Source organism: Miniopterus natalensis, chromosome 8 (genome assembly GCF_054644295.1).
Source record: "Miniopterus natalensis isolate mMinNat1 chromosome 8, mMinNat1.hap1, whole genome shotgun sequence".
NCBI lineage: Eukaryota > Metazoa > Chordata > Mammalia > Chiroptera > Miniopteridae > Miniopterus > Miniopterus natalensis.
In genome coordinates, this window is record NC_142088.1 from 12242470 (window position 1) to 12260140 (window position 17671).

The 17671-nt window shown below is 43.2% G+C and overlaps 1 protein-coding gene across 1 annotated transcript; it reads left to right on the forward strand.

Moving 5' to 3' along the window:
* The first annotated feature begins 7510 nt into the window (after positions 1-7510).
* CXCR1 (C-X-C motif chemokine receptor 1) lies at positions 7511-8545 on the forward strand. The gene has a single exon (XM_016196898.2). The coding sequence runs from the start codon at positions 7511-7513 to the stop codon at positions 8543-8545; it is 1035 nt and encodes a 344-aa protein (XP_016052384.2).
* The last annotated feature ends 9126 nt before the right edge of the window (positions 8546-17671 follow it).

A 17671-nucleotide genomic window follows, 5' to 3' on the forward strand; every position in this document is an offset into this window, starting at 1 on the left:
GGAGAGAGGGTTTCAGCAGGAAGCTGCATCTATGTATGGCCAAGTAGAAATCAAGAGCCTTATTTTAAATGAAAGAAAGTGGGGATTTTCCACGGCACATAAGCAGGTTTCAATAGTCAATGAGAGTTTACTGCCAGGATTAGATTAAAACCCAGGACATGATGTTACCTTGGTGCCGACGAGAGTGGGCCATACATTTATGGAGCTATCTGGAATCACGTCTGGAAACAATGCAGGCAGAGAGGACCAAGTGGGAGACAAGGAGATGCCAGGATGCCCTGGGTTGCAGTGGGGGGACTGAGAGTGTAGACAGCTGGGCAGACCAGTGATGGGAAAGAGGCAAGAACCTAGGGGATCCAGGGTGATCTGACTTGGTGTCCAGGGTCTACAGTGGAGAGAATGAAGAGAAGGAACAGGTCTCTAACCCGGGGCCCAGCCAGAGGCTTCCTGGAATTGGCCAAAAGCCTCCTTGGTTCTCTGGGTGAAAGTTGAGACATAGCAGCCAGAAGACATACAATTGCAGACGCCAGAGCTTAAAGGAGGGTGCTCAGCAGCACCACACTCTCCCCACCCCATGTTTAAGTTATTCGTTTTTAACATTTTAAGATTATATTTGATACTTAAAATTTATAACAAGAACCAGTTCACATGTTTCAAAAATAAAAGGCATTAAAAACTATCAATGAAACGTCTTCTTCCCACCTGACTCCTCCCTGCCCAGTTTCCGTCTCCAGCCTCTCCACTCCCAGGTAACTATTTGTACAGCTTGTTTTTACTGCAACCAAGGATACTTTGCTGGCAACCACGTCTGTCAGGTAGACTGTTGATTAGGCTAGTTGGGTCACACAGGGTAGAGCTCAAAGGAGTTGGCTCCATGTAAGAGAAAATAAGCAAACTTGCATTAAAGACAGAAGTTTGTTGGAACTTGCTAGAACATTGCTTCATGAATATGTAGGAGAGTGCTATAGGGGAAGGAAATCATTCTACTCAAGTTGTGATGTGCTTGTTATGGATTGAATGTTTGTGTCTCCTCAAAATTCATATTTTGAAGCCCTAACCCTCAATGTCGTGGTATTTGGATGTGGGGCCTTTGAGAGGCAGTCAGGTTTAGAGTCATGAGGGTGGGGCCCCATGATGATATTAGTGTACTTATTAGAAGAGGAAGAGACCAGAGCTCCTTCTCTCTCTGTACCATGTGAGGAAACAGCTGCTAGAAGGCAGCTGTCTGAAAGCCAGAAGGAGAGCCCTCATCAAGAATCCACCCTTGCTGGCACCCTGATCTCAGATTTTCAGCCTCCAGAACTGTTAGAAATAAATATCTGTTGTTCAAGCCACTGTCTTCACAGTATATGGTGATGGCAGCCCAACCTAAGTGCTGGGGGACCAAAAAGTGAGCTAGAAGGAAATGGAAAAGATTTTCAGTTCTCTGAACTATAACCTTTCTATTGCTTTGCTGAGAGTACCCAAAGGTGCTGTTTGAAACTGTGGGTTCACACTGCTCTGGAGGAAGGGTCTGTGGGCTGGAAAAGGGGAATGACCGCAGGGATAGGGCTATTAAGTGATTGAACCAGTGATTAGTTGAGTGACATTATGTGGGTGATAAACTTCAACTGCTCATCTCAAACTGTACTCATACTCTGGCACTTGCTAAAGTTTAACCTGGAAGGACTTTAAGGGGAGAATGGAAAAGGCTTGCAAATTTTCAAGGGTGGTGTTAGATGCTCGATGTTGGCTGCCTGATCCAACTTCTATGGGGTACAGGGTATTTTCACCTGGATTACTTCACATGCCCCCCCCCCCCCGCCCCGCCCGTTTGGTTTGATTTGAAGATAATGCTGTCCTCTACTGGATTTTTCTTGCAACTACCGCCCCTGGCCACCAGGACTAGATTCTTTTTTTCTGTTGCTTTATCTCAGTTGTTTTCCAGTGTAACTAGAGGTCTTACGCTGTGCTAAGCATTTTTTTTTACAGCCATGTTGGAGTCAACTTTCCCTCCAGTGTTATTTCCTAGAGGCTAGAGGAGAAATAAACGAAAGGGAAAAATCACTTTTGTGGGCCTCCCAGTCTCTAGAAATATAATCCATCTTTCTTTCCTTTCTTCAACAACTTTTTATTGAACCCTAATTACTAAGATGCCTCCTAAGCACTTGGGACACAGTGATCAAAACAGAAGCATAGCATTCCATTTTATAGCTCTCCTATAATTTATATACGTTTTTTGAAGGACATCGAAATGATTACCCAATTTTATTATTATAAACAATCCTGTGATAAACTTTGTCCTTGCTCTCTTTCTTCCTTCCTACGTTTCTTCCTTCCCTCACATTAAGTGGGATTGCAGGGTCAGGGTCTGCTTTGTTTAGTGCGTTTGGTACATATTTCCCCAATAGGACCGTGGGATTGTGTATAAAGACAGCTAAAAGTGATTGAACATTTACTATCTGCGAGACACTGTGCTAAGCATTTTACATGTATTAACTCCTTTGGTCCTCATATCAGTCCTATAAGCTAGGTGCTATTTTCATTGTCATGTTACAGATGAGAAAACTGAGGCCCAGGACAAGTGTCTAAGCTTCCTGTGGGCACACTGGCCGTGGGACAGAGCTGAGATTTGCATGGAGGTGGGTAGTTTGGCTCTAGAGCCCGTGCTCTTATCCCATTTCATCATCATCACAGCTCCACGAGGCAGGTTTTATTATCCCCATTTCTATGGATAAGAATATTTTGATACACGCCAATAGACTTGTCCAAGATCACAAACTAATAAAGGAGGACCAGTGTTTCAGTTATGGTCTGTCTGACTCCAGATCAGGGATTTCTGGATTCTTCATGTGCATTTCTGAATTCACTCAGGAGAGTGCCCTGAGTTGAGTCCTCATGTGCTCACCCTTCAAGGTCCTCTCTGGCTTCCACCGGAGCTTGGCGATCGGGGCCAGGAGGTATGCACATAAGAGGTCATTCCTCTGTTAAGTCCTACCATTATCCTGACCGTCACAGCCTGGATCCTGTGATGCACGGACATTCCTTCCTTCTCCTCTTGTTCTAGATCACCTTTTGTTTCTAGCACTGTCTCTGTTGGGCACAGTTTTGGTTGTCGGTAACAAAACTTTACTTGGATAAGCCTTAACAATAAAGAGAATGTATTGCCTCAGGTAACTGAAAAGTACAGAGAGAAGATGACTTCTGGGTATGGTTTGTCCAGGACGCTGGTTCCATTTCTATGGGATTCCCTCAGCTCTGCCTTTCTCTCTGTGTTAGTTTTAGTCCTTGTACCGATTTGCCATTTATGGTAGCGAAATGACGTCCAGCAGCGACAAGACTATATGCTTGCTCTTCCCACTGTGATTAAACAGCCTGCCTGAACTTGGCTCTGAGTGGATCATCTTAGGTCACATTTGTCCCCTTGAACCTGTCATGGGGCAATAGGGACAATCCCTGGGGGGAAGGGTGAATGCTTTCTTTCCCTTCCCTCACCTCCACTTTGGTCCCCAGGTTTAAGTGGATTCTTCTGCAGGGATGTGCAGAGATGCTGATGTGGACAAAAAGCTGGCACAGACCAAAATAGATATGCTCATGGCCATACTACGCCCTGCACATGGTCTTAGAAGCTGCCATTTTAAAGACAGGGTGACGAGAGGCCTCCACATTTTGCCAGCAGATTGGCATTCAGGCTGCACATGTCATGACCATCTTTGTGGCACTGGATATTCTGTACAGAATGGAAAAGTGCTTTCCCATTAGGAACGTTATAGATCATTTGTGAGGAAGTGGTTAGAAGTGGGAAGCGAGGTGTGGAAGACAATTGGGTGGGCAGACTTGCTCGGACATTTTCAGTGGGTAAAACATTATCCTGTGCTCACACATATGTGCCCTTCCCCCTCCTCAGTGCAATGCTCTTTCCTACTGTGGAGGGAAAGATTCTTCCCAACTCTTGACCTCCAGATCTCATCTTCCCACTGGAGACCTAAGCTACACTGCTGCTCCTCCGGAGGGGCTGCTTCCCCTCTACTATTCGGGCTTGAGGGTAGACCAGACTCTTTCCTCATACCTCCGTCATTAGTCTAAATAGACTAGAATGCTGAACCCACTTGACTGAGGGCTTAGGAAATGCAGAAGAGAATTATACACAAGAGGGGCTTAAAGACAGATATTAAGACATGGCTGCTCAAAAAAAAAAGAAAAAAAAGAAACGGCTGCTCCTGTCCTGGTTTTTCGTGGTGGGTCCCTTGCAAGGACTTCCCATCCAGTGACTGCTGCCCCCTTGTGGCAAACACTCTCTTTCCCTGTAGCCGCAGCTTGCACTTAACTGCCTGTAGGCGTTTTGTAGTCCAGGCTCCAGACAGTCTGTTTTCTCCTGTGTCCAGTCACTACTTTCTGCCTCAGGAGCTACCTTTTCCCGTGATGACTAATAGGGGGAATGTCCACTTCCTTCAGGGACTTGCACGTCTTCAAGTCCTTTCTAGTCTAGGCATCAGCTCACAATAGTCCCACAGAAGTAAAAGCAAAGCATGGGTAGCCCCAGGCAATGGTCTCCTACACTTCCTGCTACTATTTATACATGATAAGAGAACACAGGTGGAGAGCATGACTTAGCTTAAAAAATATGCTTGCCAGGGGCAGAACTGTAGGCACCAGTGGCAAGATAAATTTGGCATTTATAGGCAGGGGCATAATTTACACTTGAACAGATCAGTGCTAACTCTAAACAGTAGAGGAAGGCTGGGAAAGGACAACGCCAGGCAGACCAGCCTGGCTGTATGAAGTGAAGCTTCCAGGCATACCTTAAGTATGACCCTGTGCCTGGCGGTGACAGACATTCTGAATCCTGGTGGTGATCCACGATCCAGAAATCACAGGAGATATGTCTAGTGTCATTTATTGCACAACCATTGATTGAGCACTTACTTGTTCCCTGGTGGAGGATCCCAAGATGACTTGGAGCGGGTCCCTGCTCTCTAGCTGTCCACTGTCTAGCGTGGAAGGCTGGCTGGTAAACACAGCGTTGGAGTACAGTGGGTTCATGTTATAACGAAGAAGTGATTATAGTACCTGAGGTGTAAAGCCAGGGGACAGACAGCCACTGGGGGCAGCTGAGGCAGGTTCTCAGCGAAGCCATCCTTCAGGACTGAGAGAGAAGCAGAATGACACGAACCCCACTTCCTCCATTCACTAATTGCCTCAGCTCCAATAGTCCCCCTGTTGTCCAGCCAGACTCCAGGTGGCCCATGCTCCCAGCCCTAGGGCCATTCAAATCAACCAGTTGTTGGCAGTGGTTGTGCAAAGGCACAGCTGGTGTGAGTGGGGTTAATTCTCCCTCCACATCTCTATCAACGTCTCCACCAACCCCCTGGTCACCCCAAAGAAGCTTACAATATGAGAAAAAGTTATATGCTTTTTGTGCAAACACAGTCTTCCATCTGCTTCCCACCAGATTGCCCCAAAATTGCTCCGAGGTGGAGAACCCCTGTGAACCTTCTTCCAGTGGACTCCTTCTGACGCCTCTACTGTAAATAGCCAAATCCTTTCCCTTTACTGGTGTCAGGCAAGTGGAAACTTTCGAAGGTGGTCTGCGAGGGAAGGTAAGGAATAAATAAATAGAAATAAATCCTAGAAAAGGAAGACAATAAAAACAGTCATCCAAAGAGTGGAGAATTCAGATACTGACTTTAACTCCATCTTCATGCCTGGTGTCCCTACTTCCACATATGGACCCGCGGATCTCTGACAGGGCTGTGAGCCTTGACTGAACATGTTCTCCAAATGCAGACATGGGAAGGGCTCAAAGAGGAGACTATGACAAAGCATCCTTATTTCCCTTTATTCATTAAGTTCCCTCTAGCTGTTAAGTCATTCTGGTTTTTGAGCTTCAGGCTCTTACAGCTGGTGCCTCAGGTAGGAAGCCACCTCTGGTGGCCAGGACTTTCTTGGGGGTGGGGAGACTTGGTTTGGCTGTATTTTATAAAATGCATCGATTTATCTGGGACCTGAAGATTTCTGCTCAGTTGGCTTTCTGCCTCCCCCCTTGGGACCATGTGCTCTATTCTGACCTCATGCATGGCTGCTCCTCCTTGGACACCTCTCCCTTTTGCAAGGAAGAGGCTGACATCTCCCCAATTTGATGTTTGTTGCTTTGCCCTAAGACTTTGTTTTCTGTGAAACTGCAGTACTGGCAGGAGACAACGCACTAAAATGTGTGGATCTGAATGAACTTATAGAACCTCAGGCCTGGAAGCAACTCATGGGTTATCTATTCTGCCTCCCTAATTTGCAGATGAGAAAATTGAAATCTAGAGAGGTAAAAGGACCCCCTTGAGGTCACACCTAATTAATGATAGAATCAGTACTGGATTCAAGGTATCTTTATTTCCAGTCTTGGTAACTTTCCAAAAGTTTTTAGACTGTTCTCTGATTAGTTCTGGGGTCTGGGGGACCCCCTGAGCAGGTGCCTGGATGGAGAGAGCAGCATACCTCCCTCCCCAGCAGATGAAGCTTTAGCTGCTTTACACATTGGGCTTCTGGTAAGATTTTACTTCAACAAGGTGTTTCACAGTTTAAAGAGATATTTGAAAATGCTGAATGTTCTGTGGATCTTTAGGGGGTGATTTCAGGGACCGAGTTGGAGACTTCTCTCAAAAGCTTACACTTCCTTTAGAGTGAGGACCAACACATTTATTGCTCCTTTAGAGAGAAGGCTTGAAATGCAATTGAATGCTTCGTTGTTATCATTTCTTTCCCTCAGTAGATTTTGAGAAGGTTAAACTGAATCAGGAACAACACAAGAGGGGAAATAACACAGAAAGAGATAACTGGGGATGGGTTTTCCTCCTTCTAAATTTTGCTTACCACTGGCCTTTCCTGAATGTCCAGGACCAACCTGGTCTTCCCGTCTGAGTGCACGAACAGGGCTGAGGGTGACGAAGGCTGAAGAGAGGGCAGAGGGGGAGTTGTAGGTAGACTCGAGGCAGTTGCAGGGCTGACCAATGGCCAAGGTTTTTTCCTTATAGTTCATCTCATCCCACATCCAGACCAGGCCCTGGAGTTGTGAAAGGTTGACAACACTGCCAGGTGACACTGACTTCACTGACTTCCAATGGAGTCCAAGGTGGAGGTTAAGGAAGGGATCTCCAGTTGCCAAAGCAACAGAGAAGCAAAAGATGTCCCAGTAACTATTCCCAATTCTTTTTTTTCTTTTCTTTTTTTTTTTTTTTTAAATATGTGTTTATTGATTTCAGAGGAGGGAAAGGAGAGGGAGAGAGAGATAGAAACATCAATGATGAGTCATTGATCGGCTGCCTCCTGCATCCCCCCAACTGGGAATCGAGCCTGCAACCTGGGCATGTGCCCTGACTGGGAATTGAACCCCAATCACCTGGATCCTAGGTCAATGCTCAATCTTTGAGGCACGCCCGGCAGGGCTATTCCCACATTCTTGATGAGAGTGACTTTAATCCGAGTTATAAATCACAGTTCTTTCCTAATCTTTCCACTAGATCAAATCTTGGTTTTCTTCATGGATTATGACTGGAATGAGTTTGAAAATTTCACTGGCACACCACCCACAGAGAGAGATTATAGTCCCTGTCCCATAGACACTGAGACAGTCAACAAGTATGCTGTGGTAGTCATCTATGTCCTGGTCTTCCTGCTGAGCCTGCTGGGAAACTCCCTGGTGATGCTGGTCATCTTACAAAGCCGGGTCAGGCGCTCCGTCACTGATGTCTACCTGCTCAACCTGGCCATGGCCGATCTGCTCTTTGCCATGACCTTGCCTATCTGGGCCACTTCCAGGGCAAAGGGCTGGATCTTTGGCACATTCCTGTGTAAGGCGGCCTCGCTCCTGAAGGAAGTCAACTTCTACAGTGGTATTCTACTACTGGCCTGCATCAGCGTGGACCGTTACCTGGCCATTGTTCATGCCACACGCACACTAACTCAGAAGCGACACTGGGTCAAGTTCATATGCTTAGGCATTTGGGTCCTATCCCTGATCCTCTCCTTGCCCATCTTTATCTTCCGTGAGGCCTATAAGCCACCTTTATCCAGTCTAGTTTGCTATGAGGACCTGGGTGCCAATACAACTAAATGGCGTATGGTGATGCGGGTCCTGCCCCAGACCTTTGGCTTCCTCCTGCCACTGCTGGTCATGCTGTTCTGCTATGGATTCACCCTGCACACGCTGTTTCAGGCCCACATAGGGCAGAAGCACCGGGCCATGCGGGTCATCTTTGCTGTCGTGCTTGTCTTCCTGCTCTGCTGGCTGCCCTACAACTTGGTCCTGATGGCAGACACCCTCATGAGGATCCAGACGATTGAGGAGACCTGTGAACGCCGAAATGACATTGGCCGGGCCCTGGATGCCACCGAGATTCTAGGCTTCTTCCACAGCTGTCTCAATCCCCTCATCTACGTCTTTGTTGGCCAGAAGTTTCGCCATGGACTCCTCAAGATCATGGCCATCCATGGCCTGATCAGCAAGGAGTTCTTGGCCAAGGAAGCCAGGCCTTCCTTTGTTGGCTCTTCAAGGAATACTTCTACTACCCTCTAAGACCCCCACCCCTGTTGCAACCCCACAGGGCTCTTCCCCTCCTATCAGCACCCAAGCCTTATGTCCACTGGCTATTCACAGTCTCTGTGTTAAGACAGCCCCTCATTGTGGTCACAGGAAGTTGCTGAAGCCAGGACCTTACCAGGCCCCATTGTATGTCTTAGAAAGCCTGCCCTGGTGCCCCACCCTTTACTGTAATTACTATGTCAACTGCTAGAGCTCTGGCCATCCTGCCACTGAGCCCATAGCACACTGTTCTCTGAGACATTTCAAAGGCATCCTTTTAAGTGAGTTCAAGAAGTTCCCATCCTTGGGAGCCATTAGTGGCAAGGACTGTACTTGATTCTCCAACTCTCCCTTTCTTCTTGTTAGCAAAGTCTGCTTCCCTTGAGAGAGGCCAAAAATGAGAGATACTCACTTCTTTAACACCCTTAAGCTAGGAGTGGCCATATCATCCAGTTCTGCTAGGAAGACTTATAGGGAAGAGTGTGCTGGTAAAACAGTCTCTGGGGAAAAAGTCCTGATTTGTGGCATTTTCCAAGTTCCATGTTATAAATGCTCCCACCATAGCAATTTCAAGGGTGATGATATTTAGCAACCAGTTCACAAAATTCTAAAAAATGTAATAATCTGTTTTCACAAGCAAGTACAAACTGGCTTCAGCAAAACATTGCATAAAAGGGGTCTGGTAGGGCCAGGGGACTCCTGGGAAATATTTCTGATTTAAAAAAGGGAGACGTACCATCTTGGGTCTTGCCTTTGGGTATGGTTGTAGGACATGATGTGTGGTACTGAGGCAGCATTTTTGTGACAATGAGGTAAAAAGCCTAATCCACTTAGGCTGATGGAGCCAAAGGATAAAAAGAACCTGAGAATAAAGAGCCCAGAAATAAATCTAAGCATAAGTGGTCAAATGATTTTCATTAATGGTGCCAAGACTATTCAATGGGGAAAGGATAGTGTTTCAGCAGATGGTACTGAGACAACTAGAGATCCATATGCACAAAAATGAAATTGGGTTTTTACCTCACACAATATATAAGCATTAACTCTAAATGTATTGAAGACCTAGATGTGAGAGCTAAAATTTTTAAATTCTTAGAAGAAAATATAAGAGAAAAGCTTCATTTGGTTTGAAGTTGGGGATGGAGTGAGGTTCAGGAATGGGATTTAGACCAAGGTTGGGATTGGGATCAGGAGTTGAGATTAGAATCAGAGATGTGGTGGTGGTGGTGCCAGGGATGGTGTGGCAGCTTGGGGTATGGTGGAGGGTCAGGGTATAGGGAGAGATCCAGAAACAGGGAAAGGCTGGCAATGATGTGAGTGAGATTTAGGGACGTTCAAGATGGTGTTGGGTCTAGATATGGAGAGAGGCTTAGGAATAGGATGAATGTGGGGGTGTGGTGAGTCTTGTCAGAGATAGAGTGAATGGTTGGGATGGGTTAGTGGCTACACAGTGGCCATTGCTATTTAGACCAGTTAGTGGCTAGAACAAAAAGCCATCACTGGTAGGGTCACCATCCTCCCTGGAGCATTGTCTAAGATGCTCTTCCAGGGCCAGGTTGGAGATGCATCTGCCTGTCCAGCTTGAGACTCTCCAAATAGGTTGGTGAGGAAGGAGTTAGGGGCCCAAGCCCTAAGAGCTGGATCTGATTATGGAGAGAAGACAGAAGAATGCAGAAATAATCCAGGGAGGAAGGCTGGGAACTGGGCCCGAGGACCTTCTTTTTCTTTCCTTCCGCCCCTGAATCTCCTTCCCACCTCTCCTACTGTATCCCCCAATGCTCATCTTCCTCCATCCCAACGCCAACTTCATCAGGGGCTTCAGTAAATTAATAAGGATCCATATTAGGTCTGGGGAAATACAAATGACTAATACATACCTGAAAAGATGCTTGTCCTCATTAGTAAATTTGGAAGTGGGAACCAAATAGCAATAAGATAACTCAGAAGTGTTTTAACAGGAGAGTGATAGAGTCAGAACTGTCTTCAAACAAGTGCACCATTGTTCAGTTAAATTTGTTAATGCAATGTGTAATTCTCTGGGTATAGCTCAAGGCATAAATGATTTGGATTTTGGATCTGTAAAAGCCAGGATGTTGGTACTGAAATAACACGGTGTATTAAAATATCAAAGACTGGTATTTCAATCACTAGATAGGGCGAAGGTCAGGGAGATGGTTCATCTCAGGGAGGAACTCAATATCCAGGATGGTGCTGAGATCAGGGATTGGGTGCATCTTAGGAGAGGAGTGGGTGGGGGTGGGGTCAGAGATGACAGAGAGTAGGGACAATGTATGAATGTAGATGTCAACAAATCTAACTCCATCTCTGTGTCCCAGATTTCCTCCATCTCTAAGTTTTCATGTTGTGACCTCTAACCAACCTTACTGTCATTAGCAAGCGTGATTATCTGTGTTCCTAAAACCTACACAATGTAGCCTTAAATATTTTTGTTACTAAGAGTGGGAATGGCATGACAACCATGATAAATATCAAAATGGTGATAGTGTTTATGATAAACAGTCATTTATCACAAGACCATCAGGAGGTATGACTCCTTGCCTGTACTGAATTCTTTGTCCTTCTGTCTTGTCCATTATATTAGTACCTGAGTTACACTATAAAAAAAGCACTCTCACAGGAATCTGTGAGTGGAGAATAGCCTGTGCAGATTGCTGAATTATCTGTCTGCACTGACCCTACATTGCTGCAGGTAAATGACCCTATAATAAATTCTATTATACTCTGTGGAGCTGCCTGCATCATTTCTCGGTGTTAAGATACCTTCTCGTCATGGTGGCCATTACACCTCTGCCCCACCGTCAAAGAGGTAGGATTAGGGTTAAGGACTGCGTGAGCATCAAGGAAAAGGTTGTTGGGGACAGTGGTTGGGATGTGAATGTGTGTTTTACACAAGGCTTGCTGATTTTAAAAGCTGAAAATTTGTCTTGTAGACTTGGTTGAAATGTTCCAGCCTCCAAGCAATTATGTTGAAATGTACTGTTTACCCGTATACTAGCTCCCTTTCTGACTAACCACAGTACCCTCACCATCCCTTGCCCCCTAACTGTGGCCTAGTCTTACTAGTACCAGCAAATATAATGATAATCTGGATTTTATTCCATAGAGGTTTACGATTGCCTCTTTCCCAGAAACTTGCAGTTTAATTAGGGTCTTCCAGAAGCTGAAAAATCTCATAGATGCAGGTGAAATAAAACGACTATCTCCTCTTTGGTCTTAAGGTGTTCCCAGAGATGTGTCTTCCCAGAGATGACCACTAACCAGGAAATGGTAATGGAATACAGCCTTTGCTGTCTCCACGCAGAGGCTGGAGGAGCCAAAGATCTCTTAGTTTGACCCAGAAAGCTACAAGTAGTTAACAGCTGAGCTCTCACCACCAATGCTTTTATCCATCCTGATATTCTTATTTTAAACTCAGGATCTTCCAACCTTGAGGGTAGAAATGAGCTAAAGAATATGTTAACTTAGACTTTCTAAATTAGTTTTTCTTTTTATCAAAGTATTTCGTGCTCATTATTTATTTATTTTAAAACTATATCTTTATTGATTTCAGAGAGAGGGAGGGAGGGGGAGAGAGAGAGATAAGAACATCAATGATGAGAGAGTCACTGATCGGCTGCCTCCTGCAGGCCCCCGATTGGGGACTGAGCTCGTAACCCAGGCATGTGCCCTGACTGGGAATCGAACTGTGATCTCCTGGGTCCTAGGTCGATGCTCAACCGCTGAGCCGTGCCTGGTTTTTTAATCCTCACCTGAGGATATGTTTATTGATTTTTTTTTAGAGAGGCAGGAAGAGAGAAAGAGGGAGAGCGACATCAATCATGCCTGACCGGGGATCAAACCGGCCGCAACCTAGGTATGTGCCCTGACCAGGAATTGAACCCACGACCTTTTGGTGTATGGGACAATGCTCCAACCAACAGAGCCACACCAACCAGAGCTGTTTAGTTTTTATAAATATAGTTTATAATAAAAATCAGCAGCATCCCTCCCGCCCCACTCCCCATAGGCAAAGGCAACAAATTTCACCTCTTGTAGTTGTTTTATCTAATAGTGGTTTACATATTTCTAAATATCATACTTGTACTGCTAGCTTTTGATTTTCTCCCCGAGTTTTAGCTATCACCTATTGACTTTCTATTTTGGCTTCCGAGGATTTAGTACTCTCCAGACTCTCTCTTGCTTTTACCTCTGTGCAGCAAACACCAATACTGCCGGCTCTCCACTCCCATTCTGTTCTCCCAGGACACAGATACCGCACTTTTTGGTTAAATCAACATTTAATGTTTTTGTTTATAATGATTATGTAAAAAAATATTTACAGTTGGGTACAATGTTTGCATTTTCTTTTTTTGTACAAGTTTTGTTCAACAATAGAATTTTCCACTTTTCATTATTTCAGTCCTAAGTGTCTTTCTTAATACATTCACTTTTGTCAGATAAACTACTGATTTTTTTCTTTTTTGGAGACCTCTCTCCTTCGTAGTCTGTTGCAATCTGGATAGATTACTCTCCCAGCTTGTTACTTTTTTACCCTAAATTGCTTTAACTACATTTCCAGATAAATTTTAAAATTTGCTTGTCAATTTCTACAAAATATCCTACTGGGATTTTGTTTTGGGTTATGGTGACTCTATAGATGAATTTGGATAAAATTGGCATCTCAGCAATATTGAGTCTTCCTATTCATGAGCACAGTATCTTCAATTATTTAGATATTTAATAATTTATCTTGGAAATGTTTTATAGTTTCCAGTACATAGATTTGGACCTATTTTGTTAAATTTATCCCTAAGTATTAATTTTATGGTTATTTGAATGCTGTTATAAATGGTATTTAAAAAAATAATTTTTTTGTTGTGACTCCCACCCCCCCCGCCCCAGTTTTTTTCTTACTAGTATATAGACATATAATTGAGTTGTATTGACCTTGTATTCTGGGACTTTAGTAAATTCAATTATTAGTTCTAGTAGTTTTATTTTTAGAGATTCTTTTGGATTTGATATGTACACAATCATGACATCCGTCAACAAAGCAGTTTATTTCTTCCTTTTCTTTATGCCTCTGATTTATTTTTCTTGCCTTATTTTACTGGCTAGGACCTCCAGTACCATGCTGAACAGAAGTTGTGCGAGTGGACTTACCCTGTTCCGATTCTTAGGGGTAAAGCATTCAATTTTACTCTATTAAATATGATGTAAGCTAAAGATTTTTCATAGAGATGCTTTATAAGGTTGAGGAAGTTCCTTTCATGAATGGGTATTAAATCTTCCTCTTTATTTAAGGGCCTTTGCTCTGGATCCAGACCACTACTTCTTACAGGCTTCAGGACAAAGGGCAGACTACTTAACTTCCCTTTACCACTTTGTAAAATATGGATAATAATAATGTTCTGCTCATTCCTATGAGGATTAAATTAAATGAGTACACATACACACAAATACACTTAAAAGAATGCCTAGATACAATGGGTACTATGTAAATGTTAGCTATCATTCTTTTAGTTTTTCCCCTTATTTTTCTGTATTACTGGATTTGGCTGGGAAAGTATATATAGGAGATAACATTTTGGAGAACTTGAATTTCCAATAAAGCCTTTATTCTTACTCTCATACTTGATTGGTGCTTTGGCTGAGTACTGAATTCTAGGTTGGAAACTAGTTTCCTTCAGAATTTTTCAGGTTCTTCTTAATTTCTTCTAGCTTCTAGGGCTGCTAGACTTTTGATGCTACACTAATTCTTGATCTATTGTATGTGATTGAGTTTTCTCTTAGAAGCTTTTAGGAAATTCTCTTCATCTTTTTAGTTTTAAAATGCATATTAATGTGCCTTGGTGGGGTTTTGTTTTCTCATTCATTTTTCTGAGCACCTGGTAAATCCTTTTAATCTGGAAAGTCAGGTGCTGTGAAATTTTCTTGTATTATTTCTTTACTACTTTTCTACCTTTTGTTTTCACTACACTTTTTTTCTTAGGATTTCTTTTATTTGGATGTTGATTCTCTAATTTTTTTTATTTTATCACTTTCTGCCTATTTTTTAAAATATCTTCATCTTCCCACTTTCCATCAAGTTACCCTTAATTTTATCTCCCAGTCCTTTCACTGGAATTTAAATTTTCTTCTATCATATTTTAAATTTCCAGTGGGCTTTTCCTCTCCTGTTCCTTAATGTTTCTTTTTATAGCAGCTCTTTCTTGCCTCATGGATACAACATTTCCTCTTATCTTTCTGAGGATATTATGTTTCTGGGTTTTTTTTTAGCTCCCTTCACTGTCTTTGTGTCTTTTCTTCTGGTCTGAGAACTCAGTTACCACTTTACATCTACTTTTTTTTTAAGGCTTTTCTTTTTTTTTAAAGGCTTTTCTTTCTTTTTTTAAAAAATATATCTTTATTGATTTCAGAGAGAGGAAAGGAGAGGGAGAGAGAGATAGAAGCATCAATGATGAGACAGTCATTGATCAAGCTTGCAGCCGGGGCATGTGCCCTGACTGGGAATCGAACCCTGATTGCCTGGATCCCAGGTCGATGCTCAACCTCTGAGCCACGCCCGGCTGGGCTACATCTACTTTTTGACTTCCATTAAAAAAAGATCTCTTATCTTTTATTTTATTTATTTTTGTATCTTGTGGGATTATGTCTTGAAAATATGTTGGGTCATTTCCAGTGGATTTTGAGAGGATCCAAGACAAAAACATTCCTCCAATCCTCCATTTTTGGTAAAAATTCCCCTGGATTTAAAAACATACTTATTTTAAAGTCACTTTCAGATTACTCTCTTTAGTTCCTAAAGTGTGAATTTGTTATGTCAGCTGATTGTTGATTTGTAGTGGTTGTTAGTTCTCTGTAATATTTGATTGTGAGCTCATCTATTGGGAAGTACTTTTTTCACGGGAGTCTTGCGTCTGTCCTGGATTATGAAGGGGCAGTGTCCTGGTTGTCCTTACTGCACCCTACTGAGTCACATGATTCAGAGCATTTTTTGTTATTGTTGTTGTTATATCTTGGTCCTGGTTTCCATGCCATTTTAAAGGGCAAATTTGGCTCCTCACCATTTGCTACTCAGGCTTGAGATTTTGAACAGTTGCTCAGGTGGCCCTCTTTCTTCTCTTTCCCCCATGATCTAGGGCAGGCAGCTCACTTTGGGGTCTTGTCTCAAAGGTGAAAGGTGTTTTTGTATCCCCAGTCAAGGATGGATCAGCTCTTTGCTGGTTCCTGGCTTTTTGCAGGGAACCCAATTTCAGTTCTCTGCTGTGCATGGGATCTGTGGACCCATTGGTGTTACCATTCCCATCCTAGACCGGCTCTAGCATCTTTCTGGGTTCCTGTGCCTTCAAAACCTACTCCCAGATAAGTCCATACATTTCTAAGTTTACTTTGCATTTCTGGCCCTTAGAGATCTCTCTCTCTCTTTCTTTGCATTTTGTCTCAAATATTTATGTAAATATAAAAAATATATGTTATCTAACATTTTCATGTAGGGTGTGTGTGTGTGTTGTTGCTTCCCATGCCTCCTGAGTCCACCATCATGACAGCATGTCAGTAAAAATTCAAATAGCACATAAAATAAAAACAATTTCCTTTCCTGTACTTTATTTCCTTTCCTTAAAAATAAACACTTTTAAAATTTTCTCCCAGTGAATTTTAAATGTCAACCTGGAGGACACATTGACCAGATTTGTAGTTAACTCACAGTGTGTGTGTATATGTTGCATACACATGTGTGCATGCATGTGTGTGTTGGAAGTGAGTGACCCCACGTTATCTCAGAATTAGCATCCCCTTATTTTTTCAATTAAATTTATTGGGGCAAAAACAGTATACAAGTTTCAAGTGTACAATTCTATAGTACATCATCTGTATATTGCACTGTGTGTTCACCACCCAAAGTCTAGTCTCCCTCCATCACCACCTATTTGAATCTATTTGGCCCCCTTTACTGTGTTCATTTCCCCCACCCCCCTTTTCACTCTAGTAATCTTCATACTGTTAGAAACCCCTTATTTTAGCAAGGTTCACATCAATGGAGTGGGAGGAGTAAGATATAGAAGGTGATTGGGAAGGTGCTTCTGAAGAAATCCAGTCACTTCCGACATGGGAAGAAATCACATTGCCCAACAGAAACCTATGAGGCCACATCCGTACCTCTCTTGGTTCCTAAACTGTAAACAACAAAGCTGTCTTCCTGAAAGAGCTGGCTTTGCTCCAACTTTAAAAGTGTTAAGGATGGAGGGAGACTAAGCAAGTAAACCCTAAGGGCCACGCCGTGCTGGGTTCCACTCTGCCAGTATCCTTGTACATTCCTCTTGGCTGGGCTCCTGATGATACTCAGCAGTTACTGTCCCCTGTCCCCATTCCCCAAGGCATTTTAGAAAACATATGTTAATAAGAATCAAATAACCAGTTAACTGATTATGTATCCAATGCCTACTACGTATCCAACTTGTGCTAGACCCTTAAAGGAGAGCAGGTATTATAGAAATGAAACTTAGGGGACAAAGGAAACTTGTGAATTGTGGATATGTGAGGAATTCATGAAATTTCCGGTAGCATCAGGGTGACTAAGTACAAAGAGATCTATCTGGGGGTCCTAGTGCACCACAAGTTGAATCTGAAGATTTGGAAAAATGCTTCTAATTAAATAAAAGAGAAAGAAAAGGAAGACTTAGTAGCTGTGTGACCTTAAATATTCACTTCAACTTTCTGAACCTCAGTTTCCTCTTCCATGAAATGAAGTTTCATTAAGTAAGCTCCAGTTTTAAGAGGAGATGCTCTAAGTCTAAGAATCTACTGAGATGTACAAATAGGGCTATAGCTCTGTGTGAACTTAATACAAAATTCTATCTTTGCTCAGATCATGATTATTAGTAATTAGGTGCTCTAAAGGAGGCTTTAAAAAAAAAAATCTTTATTGATTTCAAAGAGAGGGAGGGGGAGAGAGAGAGATAGAAACGTCAATGATGAGAGAGTTGTCATTGATCGGCTGCCTCCTGCACACCCCCAACTGGGGATCAAGCCCGCAATCTGGGCATGTGCCCTGGTCGGGAATTGACCTGTGATCTCCTGGATCCTAGGTCAATGCTCAGCTATTGAGCCACACCCGGC